The 21,473-nt window shown below is 44.6% G+C and overlaps 1 protein-coding gene across 1 annotated transcript in view; it reads right to left on the minus strand.

The window, feature by feature from the left end:
- The window catches only part of atosb (atos homolog b), a 21,296-nt gene extending 1,856 nt beyond the window's left edge, over positions 1-19,440 (minus strand). The window contains exons 1-9 of the mRNA XM_086169498.1: positions 19,129-19,440; positions 9,302-9,483; positions 8,992-9,209; positions 6,792-8,153; positions 4,630-4,688; positions 4,217-4,319; positions 2,371-2,529; positions 1,077-1,145; positions 749-954 (exon numbers count right to left, since the gene is read on the minus strand). Of these exons, the coding sequence (XP_086025624.1) occupies positions 749-954; positions 1,077-1,145; positions 2,371-2,529; positions 4,217-4,319; positions 4,630-4,688; positions 6,792-7,979 (1,784 nt within the window). The 5' untranslated portion in view covers positions 7,980-8,153; positions 8,992-9,209; positions 9,302-9,483; positions 19,129-19,440. The remainder of the gene's footprint in view (positions 1-748; positions 955-1,076; positions 1,146-2,370; positions 2,530-4,216; positions 4,320-4,629; positions 4,689-6,791; positions 8,154-8,991; positions 9,210-9,301; positions 9,484-19,128) is intronic.
- Positions 19,441-21,473: the final 2,033 nt, after the last annotated feature.

Genomic DNA, 21,473 nt, shown 5'->3' on the forward strand with positions numbered 1-21,473 from the left:
ATCCATCCATCCATCCATCCATCCATCCATCACCCTAGAACACTAACATTGAAATAAGTAACCCCATCACTAACGTTGGGTATATTTTACCCAACACAATGTCCTGGATAGAATACAATTTTCATCAATGTATAGATGGCTGATGGAAACAAACATACAATTAATAACATCAGTGAGCAGCCTGAAGCTGCTCAAGGACCCATAAAACTCAGACCATGGCAACACAATGACAATCACATGACAAGAATTGTGGGTGAAAATCACCCAATGTTAGTGTTCTAGGGTTAATGCCTACATAGAGTTTTGGACTTATTGAAATTTGGATTTATTGAGTCACTCCTTTTGCATCCGGCGGATCTAAATTGGCCTTTTCTCGGCGTGGAGAGCGAGCAGAAACCTCCGCAATCCGTAGACGGTTGTACTCAGCGCTCACACAAAGACAGGATGCTGCAGATGAACCCGAAATAAATATATGCGAGTCCGGCTGGACTCCAGAGGACGCTTCCCCCGGATCTGGAGTATTTCTGCCATCCGAACCCGTGTTTTTAACAACAAATAAACATCTAAACATTCACCCTCTCATTCACTCATTCATTCACACATACAACCATTCACCCTCTCATCATAAAGCATCTTAAAACCCATTCATTCATTCACACGTCTTATGGGTGACAACCCCATAAGTGGTCCAGTGCATCCCAGGACTTGTATGCTCGCACTGGGTGCCACCAGGACCTTTGGCGCGTACCTAAGATGAATAAGGTAGCAGAGAGTCCTCTTCCTATCTGTGGCTCCGCTCCCCGGGGACGAGTCGCTTTTGCCCTCGGCCTGCTCCTCCACCGGCATCAGGAAGATCCGGTGGCGCAGGAAGGTCATGTGATTGACGGGCATGTCGCCGAAGTTGTAGGTCACCAGGAACATCTTCACCACAGTTTTGTTGGGATTGAATAAGGTCTGCGGAGGCGGAGGGGTAGATGACTCGGTAAAGGACACGAGCACTTGCAAATTCGGTCCTCTAGTACCAACTAAAGTGAATATTGGATAATTTTCTTGGATCGCGGAAGAGGCGGACTCACCACTTGAATGGTCCCTGCTTTGGGTATGCTGTATCCTTTCTTTCCCAGAGGCTCCAGGGATATCACCCCCTGTCGGAGGGACCAAGGGTCAAGTCAAATCACTCTCAAGACGGAATACGTTTCCATATCTGCTCAAAGTTCTGGGGAGTGACAGACCTTTAAACTAGCTTGATAAAGAAGTAAACACTATGTAAGGTTTAGAAGAAAAAGAAAAATCTATTTTGTCTTATAACTCACTGTCCTGATCCCACTGTCCATCTGCACCTCACAGATTCATACATACATACATTTATATACACATAAGCATAAGTTGAGACACACACACACACACACACACACACACATACATACATACATAACACACACACACACACATACATATATACATACATACATACATACATTCCATGTTGGTCTTTCCTTTTTCAATATTTTGTTGTATATAAAGCTTAAATATAATTATATGAATTTGTTTTTTCACATGGACAGTACACACACACACACACACACACACACACACACACACATATATATATTCCATATAGGTCTTTTCCTGTCATTGTATATAAAGCTCAGTTATAATTTTTTATATGAGTGTGTGTATGTTTTGTTATGTTTTTAACCTGCACAGTGTGTATTTAAGTTACTCACATTTCTATTTCAATATATATAGTTTATTCCTTCTTTTCTGGACGTTGAGCTGTTGCTGAATTTCCCAGATAGCGATCAATAAAGATCTATCTATCTACAGGTAAGTATGGATTTTGCTAAAAGTCCATGAGCATATGCAAAAAAAAAAAAAAAGTTATCTTAAAGTTAAAGTTTTGCACAAGAAAAACCAATAAGGCATGAATAAATCAAAATGTCATACCATCGCCAGCATGGCTACAGATGATGCTAATAATAAGAAGGGTAATTACATTGTGGTGACACATTAACGACAAACAGCCCGAGGGGAAAAAGAGGCTCAGCCGAAGCATCCAGAGATCTTATTTTTTAAGACCTCCGTCTCCCCGACCCCCATCCAGGAACGTCAGAAACCCAAACAGGGTCCCGGGCTGCGTAATGGTATGTTATTATGTCTGGGACGAGTGTGTGTTTTCCCCGTCTGTACCGACACACATGTGTTTTGCGTCTGGTTACGAGCGATGTGGGATTATGGAGGAAAATTTGTCGTCGTCCACGTGACTGACGTGATTATATCGTTTTTTTTTTTTTTGTGCCGGGCAAATCAGCAAAACAACAAATCTAAGCCGACACACACACACACACACACACACACACATGGACTGACCAGGAAGGGCGAGGGTGCGCTGTGCTCAGAGATGTCGTAGTACGTGACCTGCACGGGCAGGGTGACGTGCTGGGGGCAGTAGGAGCCGCTGGCGCCGATCTCCGCCGTGAAGCCTTCGATCCGGCCCGACGGGGAGAAGCGTCCCTTTAGGATGGATTCCTGGGACACGGGAGGAAAAACACGCAGAGGTGAATAAAAAAGGGTCACGCTAAGCCGGGGGTCGACAACCTTTACGTTTCCCCGCGGTAAAGAAAACACCCGGAGCCACACGACACTTTTTAGAATTTAAAACGAATTAACACGGCATATAATGTATATTTATGTGTCCTAATGCACTGCGGACGGCAAAGTAGGAGTTTCACTGTATAGGGAAATACGTTTCTACACTATGCATGTGAATATAAACGCTTTGAATGTTTAAACAAAGTGTGTTGGAATGAACAACTGCAGAGAAAAGCAAAGGAGATTTCTGCATGCAACAAAAAAAAAAAAAAAAAAAAAATTTGGTTGAAGGTTACGTTTTAGAAAAATAGTGTCTATTTGAATCTTTTTATTTATGAAAAAAAAAAAAAAAACAAGCTTAAATGATGCACCGGCAGCGAAATGAAAATGCATTCCTGGCGCGTGCGGTCGTTTATTAAGAGCGACAAAAATATTTGAACACGTTTTATTCAGATGTTTCAAGATCGTCTTCAAATTTAAAAAAAAAATGACATTTTAAAAACGACTCCGCGTGGAGTCTCCATGCACGAGCGTTCACACGCCTGCGCAATTCAGGGTCTCCAGTGCACGTTTTTGGACGGCTGGAGGAAAAAAAAAATAAAGGAAACACTTGTTTTAAGGGCATTACATCAACGTTAATGTGTTTTTCCACTTTAATTTGGAGTGTGACTCCAAATTAAAGTGGATTTCCATTGATCATTTTTGTGTGTTTGTAAATTGTAAAGTATTTCATAAGAATTATTTCATTCATTCAGATCTAGGATGTGTTATTTTTGTGTTCCCTTTATCTTTTCGAGCGGTGTTTTTAACAGGGAGGATAAGGACGGCGGTGAGAGAAGGAGACAAACGAAAGTCACCCGAAAGCTAAGACGAGGAAATATGACAACGCGTTTGTAGCTTCACTACGATAACACCGGTGTGTTTAGTAGCAGCAGCCAAATGAATAAAGAAATAAAGACATTACACCCCTATTACGCTTATAAACCGCTTCAATTTTTCAGCAAAAACGTCCTGAATACTGCAAACAATCATCCCACTTTGTGAAAGCTACTTCAGTAAACCGACGAGCACTCTTATGTTAATAAATGTTAATAAAGTTATTCTTTGTTGCAAGTTGATCTATATTTCTTTTCTTTAAAGTTAATAAGGATACAATGCTGTGCAAAAGGTGCGTATCAGATAAGATAAGAACAACTTTATTAATCCCGAAGGAAATTGTCGTGCCAGAGTTACAGAAAATATAACAGTAATAAATAATAAAAAGAAAAAGGCAGAATCAGAAATAAAAATAAACTATAAACTATAAAGTGTCTCAGTGAAACTATAAAGTGTCCTAGTAAAGAAGTGATAAAACTATAAGTGTCTTAGTAACAAGTGAGGTAAGGAGTGCACAATAGTATGATAAAAGGAAAAATTGTAGTGTGGTTGTTATGAAATGAAATATAGAAATATAGAACAATTTTATAGACAAAAGCGTGGACGTAGCTGCCTAACGTGAGCAGAGATGAGCCTTGAGGCTTCCTTGCAGGGGTTAAGAGGTTTCTCCTCCATCTCTAGCCTCCCTTCCGTAGGCTACCTTTGACACCTGGAGAGACTGAAGGAATGTAAAAGGTGTAAAGTTTACCTCAAAGTTGCCTAGGAGCGATCTGCTGATGGAGGAGGACGGCCAGCGTGTGGACGGCCGGCTGTCTGCGTGTCTGCCGCCGCCGCCGCTGCGCAGCTGCCGGCTGGGGAAGGCGGAGAGCAGAGCGGTTGATTGACAGTTAGGAGGCGGTTAGGAGGCGGTTAGGATGGGCGGTTAGGATTACACCCGTTCGGACGGAGCCGTTGCGTCGCATTCCTGAGAGCGCCCGGTGGATTTTCAAGTTCAGGCACAAAATAAAAACCTCCAATTTAGAAACAGGGTTCGTCCTCGGAGGATTTCGCTTGACCTCTTTGAACTCGCCGGAGTTTCCCTCTCGTCCTCTAGACGCCCTTTTAGCTCAAAACGAGCTAAAAGCCGTCACCGAGCTAGTCAAATCAACAAATACGACTCACCTCTTCAGTCGGATGCCGCTTTTCAGTCGCCTCCCTGATCTGGAGCAGTCCGAAGTGGTCTGGACACAAAGATCGGGAAAGGGTTCGTCACCGCCGACACGTGTCTCGGCGAAAACGGCGACTGAACATCGTGGGTCGGATGAAACATATGTCCAGGAAGTGGTATTAATTATGTTCTGGAAATGTGTTTGTTGCACCCACCACACCAGACACACTTTTTTTTTTTCTTTACTTACTGGACACTGGGCGCTCGCATTCCCCATCTCGGCGCTGTCGCTCATCGTGAAGGTCACCCAAGGGTCTGATGCTACGCTACCCGCGACACTTTCGCTCCCGCTCGAGCGTTCGCTCATGGTTAGCCTGTTAGCTAGCCCGAGCGGCTCCGGTCAGACCGTATCCTCGACATGTTCCGTCGTCACCGCGGATGGCATTTTACAAAATACGCTCTTTATCTCTCGGATGTTGTTATTTAAAGAAATATTCTCACGCCCTTTCATTGACCCGCAGATTTATTTAGTGTTCTTACATCCACCTGCTTTCTCCCGCTGGTCCCACCAATGTAACAGCGGTGAGCTAACGGCATTAGCCTCCACCCTCCACCTGCCCCGCGCATACATTAAAAGCTCTTTCTGGCCTTCCTTGTGTTCTGAAATGAGCAATTCACTTCCAGAAACTTTTTTTTTTTTTTTTTTTGGTAGCTTGTATGATGACGTACGTGCCAGCAGGTGTGTATTTCAGTGTGTACGAGAGACCGCGCACCCCCTGGAACAATGAGCGCTCCATCAATGGGCTTCGTTCTGGAGCTACTCAGGCCGTTCCAGCGCGGGGCAATAATGAGCCGCCGTCACTTTTGCGTTGACTTTCGCTCACTTTCGTTTGCTTTTTCCAGGCCCTTTGAAAGTCGACGGCTGTTCCTTACTCTGTACGTGCACCTGAAGAGGTACTACACACACATTGTGTGTCTGTACATGTGTGTGGGATTGGTGTGTTTGTGTGAATATAAGTTATTTTTTCAGAAGGCATAAATGCGATGTTCAATCCGCTATTTTTTTTTTTTTTTTTCCATTTGTTTTTTTTTTTTATTTCTAGTTTCTAGTTCTAGTTCTAGACTGTATTGATTTGGTTGTTATGTAAAGAAAAATAGTTACTTAATACCACAGCGCTTGTATGATTCTAAAGTAAATGTGCTAAATAGCTCCTTGGTCTAAAATGTTGAAAAAAAATTTAATTTCATATATATCATAATATAAAATGACCAGGATGGAGACAATCCTGTTGTTATTTTCGTCTCCTTCAGGGATTGTCTCAGCCAATCACCTGGCTGCTTCTAACCCACAGCCAATCACCTGTCTCCATCTAACCGTGTTCTCTACATCCTCTCCTCTCACACCAACTAACTTCCTGTCCTTTTCCTCTCCATTCCTTAAACCCTCTTCCTGGTCTTCCTCTTAACCTCCTCCAACCTTCAGCGTCCTTCTCCCCACATCTTTATCATCCCTAATTTTATCTCACTAAATGCTTTAAAAACCAAACTGAGAATACTAGAGGTCAACTTGTCAAAATGTAATTGCTTCTTTTAACTGTTGTTAATATTGTTCTGTCTGTAAACTTATTGCTGCCTCTTGGCCAGAACTCCCTTGTAATAGAGGTTTTTAATCTCAATGGGACTTTTTTCCTGGTTAAATAAAGCTTAAATAAAAAAAAAATAAAAAAAATCCCTCCTCTGTCCATGATCAAACCTTCTCAGTCTGTCATTTATCTCTGATGGACTCCTTCCTGATCCTTTCCATCCTCCTCACTCCACATCTTCATCTCCGCTGCCTCCAGCAATATTAGCAGTAACTAGCAATATTAGCTTAGCCGCTAACTAGCAATTAGCCGATACAAACGAAATGAAAATTGTATTTTCACACACGTCTGGGCTTTCAGACACTAGAACTCTTTTTTTTGTTTTATCGATCCTGTTCCTTTCTCATGTTTTGGGAGAAAGCCGGAACGCTGCCGTGTTGCTTTTCTTTTTTTTTTTTTTTTTTTTGGCACTCTCAAACTAGAGAGGGGGAATTTCCATTTGTAAATGTTAAAATGTTTCGCTGCTAAATGTGACTCACTGAATACGTTTTCACCCTGTGTGTGTGTGTGTGTGTGTGTGTGTGTTTGCTGACCTTCGAGCGGTCCCATGCAGACGGAAGGAGGTGGTTCCAGTAAGGGGCAGCTTTAGCATCTGTGCTACGACACGACGCTGGGCCCAGTCCAGGAGCCAGTAATGACAGCCTGCTCCTCTTGGAGGTGGACGGTCCCTCGTCTTCCGAGCACGACTCTCCCGTGTCACTCGGGGACAGCAACCTCTTTTTAGCCGGCCAGTGGCCTCCGTGGGACAGACGGTGACCGTGGCTGCTGGGAGTCTTCTCCCAGGAGGCCAGGCCGTTGGAGGAAGAGGCGGCCTGGGTGGCACTTCGCTCGGGCGGGGAGGATTCCAGTCCGACTTCCCATTCGGTGGCCTCCCCGGGTTCCTGCAGTTCTGTGTGGTGTGGCGGGGAAAAGGGTCCTGGGGGGCTGGTGGGGCTGGCGGGGCTCGGGGTTTCATAGGTGGACATCTCATACAAGTGGGGGCTGGGCTGGCCTCCAGACGTGCCATTGCTACAACTGTCACTTCCAGGGCTACCTAGAGAGTAGGTGGGTGTGCGGCCCCCGTTGGGCGTGTCGGTTCTGGTGGAGCTCCCCAGAGAATGGCCCTGGTCCAGAAGATGTCCGTGGGGGTCGCACATCGGGGGCGATTTGGGCGACAGCGGCGCGAACACTTCGGGTACTGGCCTGTCATGATTGTGCTGAGCCGGGCGGCGGGAAGGGTTGTGACTTGGCGAAAGGGGCGGCGATCTGGGCGAAACCCCTCCCTCCGAGTCTCTGTGTTCGATCTGTGTGCAAGAGTACAGAGAGCCGGGCCCGCCGGACCCCGTCGTCAACCCCATCCCGACTCCTGACGGAGGGGCCGGTCCGCAAAGCACCCCTCCTTCCAGCAACGCCCGCTCCGACGAGTCCACCACATGGGGGCGCTTGTGAGTCAACTGAGGCTCCTCGAGCCCCCTTTTCACGCCCAACCGGACAGGCTTTTGTTGGCCCTCGGCGTGGGATTCAGTGGAGGTAGAAAATCCCCCCAACTGGGAGAAAATGGAGAGCTGGTAGACCTTTTGAAGTCGTAGCTCCTCTTGGCCAAAGTGCCTGGGGGCCCCCGGTCGGACCCCGGGGTCCGGGCTGTGTGTCGGTGCCGTAGGCGGAGGCAGGTCGCCCTCCTGTGCCGGAGGGAGCTCAAGGGGAGCTTTTTTGTGGGCTAACTCCACGTGAATGTGCCGCATATTTTTCTCTTCTGGAGGATTACGGAATCGAGTATTCCTTGTGCAACGGGATCAAGTAGGTCCTCGCAAGTGCCTCAGGACAGAGCGCGATGATCCGAAAGGAACAGGAAGTCCTATATTTCCTGCTGTGTTAAAGTTGTCCAGTGTGAATCCCAAAACCGAGCAGCACGGTACCTGACGAGAAAAAAAAGGAAACTCATCATCGGTGTCGCATGTTGGCACTTATGTTGGAGGTACGGTGATAACGCGTAGAACGAGATGTGCACTTTTAGTGCTGTAATTTTGGCCTTTTGTCTTTTACAATTCTCAACCGACATCTTTGAGATCATCCGGACAACACGTATGGTTTGGTTCATCCAAGCCGTCTTGTACGCTTTCCATCAGAATCATCTGACACAAATAGACGTCAGCTTCTTCTTCTTCTGTCAGTTACTTCCTCCAGGGGTCGCCGGGGCGAACCAACTTCCTCCATCTAACCCTGTTCTCTGTATCCTCTTCTCTCACAATGACTAACTTCATGTCCTCTTTCACTACATCTGACAGGAGCATACATGTATGGACCCAGAAGTCATCACTCGTGACAGTGAACCAGAAGTGTCTCGTTGGGGTCGGTTGGTACCTTCGCTCGGTTTTCTCAAGCTAGGCTACCTACACTTTTGACTTCACGAGGGTACAACTACAAAACCTCCACATGATGTTGAAAACAGGAAATTAAAAAAAAAAAAAAGAAATAGCAGCCACACAAGCAAGAGCATGAGCATGAGCCATAAACAACATGCAACTCAGACTAAAGGGGAATACAAAATAAATCTTGAACCGCGGGCTCGTGCTTGTTTTGGACGTTTAAAAATAAGCTGCACCAAGACTTTGGTTCCTGACTTTGGTCATCATATTTTACCGTATATGCTAAAACAGGAGCTGACATCTGCAGCGCAAACCCGTTCTCTGGACTTCTACTCCTTCTAACCCAAGCCTACAACATGTCCTAGGGTACGTCGGAACTCCGACTTACCTCTTTGCCCGTCCTTCTGCAATTCTCTGCCCGTGTGAACGCACAACATCTGGCACAACATCTGGAGGGTTGTGACCAAAATGGCTTGCTAAAGGAACGCATCTATCTCCATGACCGCTGTCAAGAAACGGCATCAGCATCCCAGGATAAGCAATCGGGAGACGGGCGGGGCTCTGAATGCACCAAATAGTTGAAGAGTTGGGAACTGGATCTACGACCTTGGGAGGAACGATAAAGGAATCACAAATCACCGAACCCATATTGACTAATAAGAGGTTGCTGAAAATGTAGTTTTTGTTTCCAAACTTACTGCAGGGGTATGTCAGTGCTGCAGGGGGCTCCTGGGCAAAGCCGCCCCTGAAGAGGAACCAGTCGTGACACTAGTGGGACTCCATCTGTGATTGGCTGAAAGCCAGACGTGCCCATTGCGATCCGGGCGTGGACTATCGAATGGTCGCGACATCATGGCAGGGTCATTCCACTCGGGAGCCCCTATGGGGGGGGGGGGGGGAAATACAGCCGTTAGCACACATTTTGAGCACATGACCTTAACTTTTGTTTGGTTTAATATTCGTGATCGTTCTGTATTCTTGTCGAAATCTTCTTGTTTTGGCAACTGGACTTGAATTTCTTTGCTTGAAGGAGTTTCCGAGACAAGAATGCACTGAGAACCTCCGCATTCAATGTTCCGTACTCCCAAATATACGAAGGGCTAATCAATATGCTAACATTTGCGAATTCACCAGATCTCCCAAAGAGAGGTTGCACTCTCTTTGGGATCCCTGCGAGTTAAGCATCAAAAATAAATGACCTCCTCGTGGACGAGAGAGCTGATAAACTAGTACTTAATGGGACGCGGCCAAGAGGAGAGGGCACATCTCGACCCACTTGGACCAGAACTTGGGAATGCGCTGGGGGGTATCACAGTGAGCCACTGCCATGGCAACAAGTAGCCCAAGGATAACAGCTCCTTTGTACTTGACCACAAAGAGGAAGAAAGAAAAGCAGAGGGAGAGGAAAAAAAAAAAAAAGAACGGGTGGGGGGTTTTTTTTTTTTTTGAAGGGAAAGGGGGGAGGCCAGTAAAGATGCTCCTCCAAGGAAATAACTGCAAACACAAGAGAATGGCTGTCCTCTGCGAGAGGTGAAGCCAAAAATGACGAAACAGGGGCTATTTTCAGACGGAGAGAGGCACCGCAGCTCCCGTTTTGAAAATGTAATCGAGTAAGGGATCTGATTTAAGACTTCCTGACTCCTGCATTAAATCGGAACAGAGAAAACAGTTCATATTCAGATCTGATTTACGTCCGTCAAGCGCGTTTCATCTCGAACGGAGGTGATAAAACGCGAGCGCTCGCACCGAACATTTAACAAACGATGAGGAATGAAGTGTATTGCTCCGTGCCTGCAAAGTAGCAGGAGGGCAACAAAAAAAAAAAAAGTTGTAATACATAAAAATCACAAGTTAATACGCGACACTTCTTAAAACAACAGTTACATACATTGTCCATCGACATGGTTTGTCTTTTGCAAAAAAGAGAAAATTGTTTTCCTCATTGCAACATGGAGGCTAGTTGTCTTGCGCTAACTCCTTTAGCTCAAACATATGATGCACAGCTAGCATGTCGTTAAAACATGATCTAAACCCTGTTACATTAGACAGTAAACACGAAACTATGAGCTATGACGGATAAAGTGCACGCAGATACAAACTGATATTTGACGGCATTAGAGAGCAGCAGCAGAGGGTATTTTTGTGCCCTTTAGTGCAAAGGTCAGTAGGAAGTCCCATCGTGGTGTATGTTGCAGCAGCAGCATGATGCAAAGTAGCAGTAGTGCAGAAAAAAAAAAAGTGGTCATGTTTCGATATAGAAGAAGGTCCCCGGTTCGATTCCAACGGGGAGTGTGCATGTTCTCGCCTAAGAAAGGACGAGAAGGTGAATGGTTGCATGTCTGACTGCGTGGCCTTGCAATCGTGCTGAGATTAGATCCCCAATCCTGCAGTGTGTGCAGTATTGTCTTCTGTGCAATAAATGTTTTACTGTACAAAAACCCACACAAAATTACCACATGCAATCATATATATACACACACTTGTAAATACACATATATTTTTAATGTATTTTTACACATTTTTAATTTTATTTATTTTGATTTTTACTGTTCTTTTAATTTTATTTTTATTATTCCCTATTTTTATAAAGAGTTCAGTAAAGTATTCTGATTCTGATGGATAGATGATGAATGAATGAAATGAAAAAAGTCTTCTTTAAAACCTTAAGACACACATACGGTAGAATTGCAGCGCGTTTTCAAATAACTTTGGTGACAAAGGTAATAAAGACAAATCAGCCGGTGAAATCCAGACACATCGATTACACCCTCCCCCACGACACAATTTGCTATAAGCTATTAAATGAAGCTGCAGTGCGACGGCAAATCGTCGAGCGGTCATCGTTTTCCCACCGACACACACCAAGAATCGGTCTGAAGACAATAGAGGGCACAAAGCCTTTAACACCTAGAATTACTCACTTGACATACGGTCCCTATCCAGCCCCACAGCGCTTCCTCTGGGAAACACACACACACACACACACACAAATAGTAATAAATAAAAAATGAGACAAATAAATTTGTTGTTAAATTTCCCCCTTTCTTCTGTTTAAATGTATATTTGAGTTATAATCAGGTACATTCTTGCCCTTTTTGATGGATTTTTTTTTTGTTAAACTCTTTCAGGTATCCTGCGCTTGACTGTTTTCAACCGAAACACAGAAAAGACATGGGGGGGGGAAACAAAAAATTAAACTAAAACAAAACACCAGAAATTTCTCCACACACAAACTGCATCATAATAATAAGACCAGGAAAAGGAAGAATGAGAGAGAATGAGAACAACTTTATTTATCCCAAAGGAAATTGTTGTGCCAGAGTTTCAAGCAAAAACATAACAGTAATAGAAATAATAGGAAGGAGGAAGAATAAGAAATACAATGATATATAAATTGTCTTAACTGTTAACTATTAACTACAAAGATTTGAACATTCCCTGCGGCTGAGGGAAGAGGAATTAAAAAGAAGCTGAATGTTATCCCTTATAAACTCCCTGCAGGCCTTATTTTCAACAAATGGTGTCAAACCAAGACTGTCAGAGAGTCTCATGGGGTCGAGCAACCAATCAAAACGGCAGAATAATACAGGAAGGGATGCCTGTGTGATGACGTTAACGCAGAGCGAGAAATCCTCTCCCTCCGCCTCCCCTGGAGGCAGGTGGATTTCCTGGAGTCGATGTCCGGGGTCGACCGCGGGGAGTGGAAACCGTGGGCCAGAAGTCAGCCGCGGGGTATTTATAGTCGCAGGAGCTTCGCCGGGAGCGACCGAAGGCGAGGCGGTCGGTCCCGCTCGCTTTCTGACCTTATTTTGACCTTTAAACCGGCTCGCTTCCACGCTTGGTCCAAAAAGCAGGCGGAGAGGAGGGAACTTTCACCTGGGGGAACTGCTATCTGACTTCAACACCTCAGAAGTGGGTCTGATTATTATTTTTGGGGAACATTTTGAGCAAAAAAAAACACAAAAGAACAGCAACCGTGCAGCCGAGAGTCATCTTAAATTGTTCCAGTAGATGATCGTAACGGAGAACATTAAAGGAACGATACAAAACCAGCCTTAAGCTCATTTCTTTAATGCCTGGAGGACAAATCTGTAAAAATTTGGAAAAACAGTTGAATCGGATGGTGAGCTGTGTCTGAGGTTCAAGGGTGTGCGGAATTTTCAAAAAGTAACAAAATAAGAAAATGGCAATCATTGGGATGCTCCACATCCATAGGGAGGATGTAAAATATATATTTATATATATTTATCTCTAAAGCAGGGGGTCTAATTTGTTGCCAAGGGTGCCGGACCAGTAAAATCATAGCATGATTACCTAGAAGTAACACCAAGTCCAAATGTTCTCTTTGTTTTAGCGCATATGTGTCAAACTCGAGGCCCGCGGGTCAGATTCGGCCCGCCGTGTAATCATATCCGGCCCGCAAGATCATTTTACAATATCGTTATTAATGGCCCGTCGATATGAAGCGCTGATAACAAAATACTGCACAAAACTACAAATCCCATAATACAGCTTTTGTTGCTATAAGTCAGGGGTCAGGAATGTTTTTGACTGGGAGAGCCATAAACGCCAAATATTTCTAAATACATTTCATCGAGAGCCATGTCGTATTTTTAACCTATAATAAATTAAATAGGTCTTACTTTTAATGCGACCTTTGGGGCTGCATGGATTTGTTCAAAGTGACTCTTGCTTTTGACCGTTTCATCGATGCAATTTTATCATTGCATATTAGTCATACCGCAGATCCATACATAAATTCTTTCCATGCAGCCTGGAACGCACGGTGATCGTCTTTTTTTCTTTTCACCATCTTTTCCGTTACGAGGGTTGAAGCGGATAAACTAGTTGGCTATCCGATAAAATCAGTTCCAAACTGATTTTTTTTTTTTTTTTTTTCAACTCAAAATTGTCTGGGAGCCATATACCGTCACCAGAAGAGCCATGTAGGTTCCTGACCGCTGCTGGAAGTTATTGCGAAGATAGTCACTCACCATGCCGAAGGAAATGACGGACATTAAATCGATGCACGGGACAACGACTGGGAAAAACAAATTTGAAAACATATGTCGTGAAACAACCCTGGAACAAACTTATTGGACTTGCAACTGATGGAGAACTAGCAGGTAGGATGCGAGAGAAGATGCAGGAGGAAAACCGTACTGGTGAGTTAACGGCATACAAAGTCCTGAAGACCGTAAACTTTATCCGAGCTAGTGGGTTAAATCACCAGCAGATTTTTTTTATGCAGATAGATTCAGAGTTTGAGAGGCGTTGGCTAAGTCGGGGAGAAGTTCTCAACAGAGTTTTGGACCTCAACCAGTTTGAGGGACTCAACCAGTTTGAGGAATGAAAATCGGAAGTGCGAGTTGCCTTAAATCTGCAGCTCCAGGGACGTGACCGCATGATCGCTGACATGTATGACCCAGTGAAGGCATTTCAAGTGAAGCTGCTTTGGTGGGAGATCACAAATGCAACAGTGCAACTTGTCTCACTTTCCCTGTTGCCGAGTAATGTCGAACCACGTCGGCACAAAGGTGTTCCCGAAAACGCACTTTGCTTTTCTGAGTTCGCAAGGCGCTTTAGTGACTGAGGCACAACAAAAAAAAAAAGAGTTTTGAGTTGCTTCGCAAGTGAAAAAGATGAACAAAACTGCACACAGGAGTCGTCTCACTGATGAGAAGCTGCAGTCCGTCCCGAGAATCTCCACAACCTCACAACAAACAAAGCAGATTTGTTTCTAAAAAAAAAAAAAAAGATGCAAGGTGTCCGGCTGCCATCAGATGACATAAAAGCAAAGAAAACTGAATGATTTGATTTGTTATTGCTGAAAAGCCCACATCGTATGTATATTTCCAGGTTTCGTAGCATGTTCGTATTTCTAATTTGTATCATTTTGACATGATATTTTTATCGAGAGCAAACTCTTTTGGGATATTTAAAAGTTTATTTTTTATATACAGGACTGTCTCAGAGAATTAGAATATTGTGATAAAGTTCTTTATCTTCTGTAATGCAATTACAAAATAAAAAATGCCATACAATCTGGATTCATTACAAATTAACTGAAATATTGCAAGCCTTTTATTATCTTAATATTGCTGATTATGGCTTACGTCTTAAGAAAACTCAAAAATCCTATCTCAAAGTATAGAATATCATGTAATTTTTGTTTTTTTAATTATATTACAGAAGATAAAGAACTCTATCACAATATTCTAATTTTCTGAGACAGTCCTGTACATTTACATAGAAGCAAAGCTAACTTGCAAAATTAAACAAGATATTTTTATGGAGAGTAAAATATTAAATACAAGTTATTTAAGTTTAGCCCAGAATAATATTTCTGTCTGTTTTATTCATATTTATAATCCAAAAACATTTAGTTGTGTGTTTTCAATAAATGTTCATCCTGTTTGGCCCGCAACCTTAAGAGCGTTTTGAATTTTGGCCTCCTGTGCAATTGCGTTTGACACCCCTGTTTTAGTGTAAAGAACAGGGAAGTGATAAAAATCTTCATATGTTATGAACTTTTCCTTTAAAACATACATGACCAACAAGCCGAGATCCATGAAGTTCTGTCTTCTCACACGAAAACTTGCTGCATCCACACCGAGCATACATACAACCCTACACTCCACGTCTTTTCTCGTTTTTGACGACGACATCTTTGTCGATGAGGGCGTCGGGTCCAACGGAAAAGCAGCTACATTTCTAACAAGAAATAAAAATGTTATTTACAGACCCGGAAGCCGCATTGCTGCCATCTGCCGTAAGTTGTGAGTCACAAAGTGTTGTGTCATGTTGCTAACACTAACTAAAACAGACAATATAGGAAGTGCATTTTTATTTCAAAAAAGTAGTTCATGATTTTTCTGTATATTTCCAAATTGTAGATTAATTCCACGGGCCGGACTGGATCCGGTGGCGGAACGGTACCGGCCCGCGCGCCGTACGTTTGACAAAGTTTGGTGATTTCTTGCAAATGGATGAGTAACCTGCAAAAAGCAGAATAAGTAGGACATTACCAGCAAAGCTATATGCGGTATAATAGTTATATTTCAAAATTGTTGCTATGTAATTACAGGGATAAAAGATATTTTTAGTTTGGGAGGAGAGAAAAAAAATAAGCCCACAGGCATAACTAATGAATTAACTCAGAATAGATCGGCTTTGGTATGTTCAAGGTCGGGTTTGCGTGATCTGTTTACGCAGCGGAGGGAAAAACAAATATCCAGACACAACCAAGTCGTGACGGACAAATCAACAAATACGGTTTCCGGTTTGCGTCGGCGTTCCTGCAAACTTCGAGGAACCTCAACCGCCGAGAGCCGCAGAAACACAGACAATCATCATCCCGGACGTGGGGGAAAATTGTTACGTTTTAGGGAAATGTTTTACTTGGAGAAACCGTGCGCGCTCTTAAAAACCCCAAAACTTGCAGATTTATGATTATACGATTGTAAGTGCCTCCAAGCTATGTGGAAAGAGCTTTCAATTACAGCTTCTCGACATCAAAACATCCCACTTCAAGGACGATGCTTCGACGCTGCACTCTGGTGAAAATGCATGCAGACAAGATTGTGCATAGGGATGAGTGAGCGCGCGTGTGTGTGTGTGTGTGTGTGTGTGTGTGTGCAGCCTTCGGCCCGTAGAAGACGGAAAGTCATGGTCAACAAGTCCTGGGTGAGGTGAGGCCGTGGGCATTTCATTTCGCTATCAGCAAAAACAGCTGCTCTTTTGAAACGATGGTGCAAGACGGACGGATGACACGGCAACTCAGAAGTAAGTCGTATATTTAAATGAAAGCTCCTGCAGCTCGAGATTAGCACCGATGGAATAAGGTAGCATTCAAACTTCCACTTTTTAATATAGATATGTACGGCATTTGACTCGGGAATGAAAATCCAATGTTAGAAAACAATATTTGTCTCCGACGGTCTGATAACTTCCTGTTTACATTCCCCAGTTCTTATGCGTACTTTTTCCTCTTTCTTGCTAATTTTAAAAGGTTATTTCTGGCAGAAGTTATTTAACCATTTACATGGTGATTTCTTCTTTTTATTTTTGCTCCTTTTCTGGCAAATTCTCTCATCTTAAGACATAACCTTTCTTATTTTTCCAATTTTTTTTATAAATTAGTAAAGATACAAGAGAAGATACACTTTCTTGATTCCCATGGGGGAAATTATTTTGTCACAGCAATGTAACAATTACATTATCAAAGGGTTATTATTATTAATTTAAAATGTTTGAGGACAAACTATTTTCTTTGACTATTTCAATAAGTATTTTCAATCAATATTGAATTTGGAAACTCTTTTTTTTATCTTGTATGGATTAAGTAATTTCGGTACATTTATATAATCATTCCTGATTTTAAAGTTGAAATAAAATGCTAAAAAAATTTAATTACAATGGCCCGCCAGCCAAAATAGATCACTCCTGATCTAGATGGTCATTTTAAACGCACGTGTCCGTCATGGAGGTGCTGTTGCAAAACAGTGACTTCAAGAACCGCCAGAAGAGGAAAACACACACATACTGTGTGTGTGTACTAACAAACACACTAAAAGAAAATACACAAACTAGCGTCCAGGAAGAATGTATGTCAGAACCTACTCTAAGTAACCCCCTGACCTTTGACCTTCATAGCGCCTATGTGCAACATATGTGTGAGTGTGTGGAAAGCACAGTATAATCAAAGCTAGTGCTATCTAAGCCATAGAGTGGGGAGGGGGGGCAAAAAATATAGAATATAGAATAAGAATAATAATATAATATATGAAGAAAATCTAATTTGAATGTAATGGTGTCAGGATACAACTTCATGCTAGAGTTTTGTTTCGTGAAAATAGTGTGATTACTTGCATCACGATATATAATGAAAATACAATATACGGTTTCAGTGTGTATAGAGTTTTTACACTATATGGTTTCAAAGCCCATCAAAGTGCACGCGCGCACACACACACACACACACACTCAACACCACACACACACACACACACACACACACACACACACACACACACACACACACAGCAAGGTGCTATCCAGGCCATTGGTAGCAACGTGATGTTCATTTTCTTTTCGGTGAGCAAACTGGAGAAGCCGGGAATCAAACCGCCAACCTTCTGACCGGCGGGTCGCCCGCTCCGCCCGCTCTGTCCGCTGAGGCAAAGATCGTCATTTTGGGATGTTTCTTTCAAGATGTACGACGGGACGAGTCATTACAAACACTTTCCTGTTATGATCGTTGTGCAAAACCGGGTCGTACTGCAAGAGGATACTAACTGCAATAACGCTGCAACAACACCGGGCTTATTAAACTCCTTAAGCCAGCCGTTTGGAACCAGATCTGCGACGGACCTTTGGAGAGGATAAAATCTGATAAATATATTCATTGATTACTTTATTTATTATCAATAAGTCGGGCTGCTGAGCCGAGGGCCCTGGACCGGTCCGTCACAGGGACACGTATAGAAACATAAAGCCATCCACCGTCTCAGTCACACGTCTTTAGGATCTCCAATGAACCTCCTGCGTGTTTTTGGACCGTTGGAGGAACCAACAGAACATGGAGACTCTGCACAGAAAGGGATCTTCGATAACAAAATATATTCCAGGATGCATTGAATTACGAAACCGCAGCTAACTAGCAGCTTCACCAAACACTGGGACGTCATGGAGCTCGAGATGTTGCCTTCTGGTTAGTAAACAACAACACGGCTAACGCGTCCATGCTAGCTGTTGTCAGAGTAAACCGCTAAACATTGTTTGCTTGCGATTCCCCATTGAACGTCGTAAGCCCCAAATATCCGGGTTTGTAACCTTAAACTCTCTTGTGCACGTTTTTTTGTGGAGCAGCTTTCTTCTGGACCGCTGCTCCGCGTCTCCTCGGCCAACCCCTGGGCGCTTAGCGGTGCTACGATAGCGTCGGCGTGACGTACGGCGCTACTCCGGGACCAGATTGTGTCACGTTTACAAAACGCGGAGCTCCGCCCGGCGCCGCCGCAGGTTGATAAAGACGCTGGTGATCCCGCACGCAGGAAGCACCACCTGAAGATTAGATGGCGGCGGCGGCGGTCAAAGTATTTAGAAATCTGATGTCACTGCGGTCTGGGGGGGATGGAATGACACCTCTGTTGTGTGTGTGTGTGTGTGTGTGTGTGTGTGTGTGTGTGCCAGGTAAATGTTGAAAGACAAGAAGGAAGATGAAGTTAAAACTGACACACACACACACACACACGCACACACACACACATAACACTCAGGCTGGGGAGTCATGGCCATGGAAACTAAGCTGGCTCAGTGACATAGTTGCTGAGAATGCTGTTTGACGTGGGGTCCCTTTCTGTCTCGCTCCCTCCACACACACACACACACACACACACACACACACACACACACACACACACACACACACACACACACACACTCTGACACCCTGTCTATACATCAGCCCGTCACGGTCGCCCTTTCAGGAGACATCGATGGACGATCGGTGATGTTTGTAACTTACCCTCTCAAATCGATGGGATTTAATTTTTGTTTTTTTCAGGGAGTGGAGAGAGGGAGGTGTCGTCTCTTCTCTTCGTCCCTCCGGTTCGGTCGTCTGCGTCTTTCTCGGATCCTCCTCGGGGTGTTTCTGTCCCGCCTCGGCGCTCTCCTTCAACAAACTTCCTGTCGACTGGGTCGAGAAAGAGAAAAGACGAGACCCGAGTCAAGACGTCCTGCCGCGATCGCGCTGCCTTTTCCAGGAGGCCTGACAGCCTCTCCCTCTCCGTCTTGTTTTCTTCCCTTCTCCCCACCCTCAATCACAAATCAGAAACCCATCGGCGAGTCTCACCCCCACCCCTTTAGCCCCCCCCCTCCTCTTCCTTTCTCTCATTCGCGCCCCTCCAAAACATCTTGAATACAAAAGCCGCTTCCCCCTCTTCTCCCGGCGCCGCCACCCCTTCCCACGGACTCCCCCACCTCTTCCTCAGCCGCTCATCTCTTCCTCTATCAACTCTTTCTCGCCGTCCTCTCTCTTTCAGTTTGTGTGTTTTCTTCCTGTAGGTTTCCTCTCAGCTGTTAGTTGGTGAGGCCTGCTTTGCTCACTCAGCAGTGAAGACATACACTGGTTGGGGGGGGGGGGCGCTGACGGCTGATTGGCTAGAAAAAAGGGGGGCCAGCTCTGGTGGCTGAGATCCTGATAGGCCGGGGGGAGGGGATGAAAGCAGGAGAGGAGGTGTGGGGAGCGAAACTCCACCCACCTGCTCCAGCTTGGCTGGTTCTGCAAGAGCAAGGCCAAAGAACACTTACCACAAACACTGCCTATGTGTGAGTGTGTGCATGTGTGTGTGTGTGTGTGTGTGTGAGCATGTATTACACGGTTAAAGTGTGTCCCTGACAGGATCTAGCATGTTTTGTGTTAACTAGTATTATCGTTTCTGAAAGTGAGTCATGACTTCATGAGCAACCCTCCGCGTGACATGGGCAAAATAGATACATACATCCATGCCATCACCCCCCCCCCCGCTATCTTATTTTCACACACACACATACACACACACACACACGCGCATGCACGAGTTGTGTGTAGCACGAGAGGCACACGACGCCTGTAGCTTAAACGTGCACAAAAGCGGAGGGCTTATCTCGGGCAGGAGTACAGATAGAAAATGAAGTGCATGTGAAAAAGTTTATCAGCTGAGCAGCAGGCCTCTGTGTGTGTGCGTGTGTGGTGTGTGTGTGTGTGTGCGCGCTCTCTCATGCGTTTTGTCGTCTGTGCGCTAATAAGGAACAGCATGTTGACGAGGCAGGGGCTATTTCAAAGGGGATGGCGGTCGAGGTGCTCGGTGAAGGAGGGGGATGCATGTGTTACCACACACACACACACACACACACACACACACACACACACTCACTTTGTGGCTAGGGGATTACGCCAATGGAAGTGCCGCGCACAAAACACACTCTAAGCTGTCAAGAACATATATAGCAGTGGACCTTAAATGATACATTATCTTTATTTAGGAAGGCAGGAACTTGTTATTAGATGTGTGCTAGCGGTGGCCTATTGATAGCCTTCTGTCTGCGTTGTCACTGGATCTTCCCTGACGATCTATCACCCCCCCCACCCCTCCGATGACTCCGCCATAGATATCTCCCGCTGCCTTTCCATGTGTGCCGAGGCGATTCGGAGATGCGAACGAGGGCCGCGTCTGAAAAATACACCGGGCGTCACGTGATCGCCATGACGCGACGCAACACAACAAACTGTTGTGTGGCAGCGACGTGGCTTCGCTGGATCAGAAAGCGATAATTTGAAAATCCCTAAATCGTCTAAAACAAATGGAGAAGATAATGAGTAAACAGTGCGGAGCGCTCAACTAGCAGTTACCCATTTGCACTTCGGCTCACAGCAAGAAGGTCCCTGGTTCTATTACCAAGGAGGCGTCTCCATGTTCTCCAAGTGTCTGCATGGGGTTCCTCCCCAGAGAGCAGGAGAAGCTGTACAGATAATGAATGTATACATTTTTGTTCCATCTTGAAGTCTCATTATGCTATTATTAGCTTTTCTTGCACAACGGGGGCGTTAAACCCCGCTTTTTGTCTGTCAGGTGTCTCAGAAGAGCATTTCAACAATCAACACGTTCAGTGTTGTCCGTTTTAGGGACGTGAAGCTAAATGGTGAAATCGGCATTTATGCTAACGGACAAATCCGGCTGATCTTTGCCTGTTTGGTAGCGAAAGCTGTTTTCTGTCCTGGGACTTCTGTATACCGTTGCCATGGCAGGACGATTTGTTGTTTTGTTTTGTTTTTCGAGCGTGACAGCAGCAAGACAGGAAGTTTGACAAACAGGACATGCTCGTGTCTTC

This window comes from Fistularia commersonii, chromosome 22, assembly GCF_037954325.1.
Source record: "Fistularia commersonii isolate RoL2024-O1a breed Wild chromosome 22, RoL_Fcom_v1.0, whole genome shotgun sequence".
Taxonomy (NCBI): domain Eukaryota; kingdom Metazoa; phylum Chordata; class Actinopteri; order Syngnathiformes; family Fistulariidae; genus Fistularia; species Fistularia commersonii.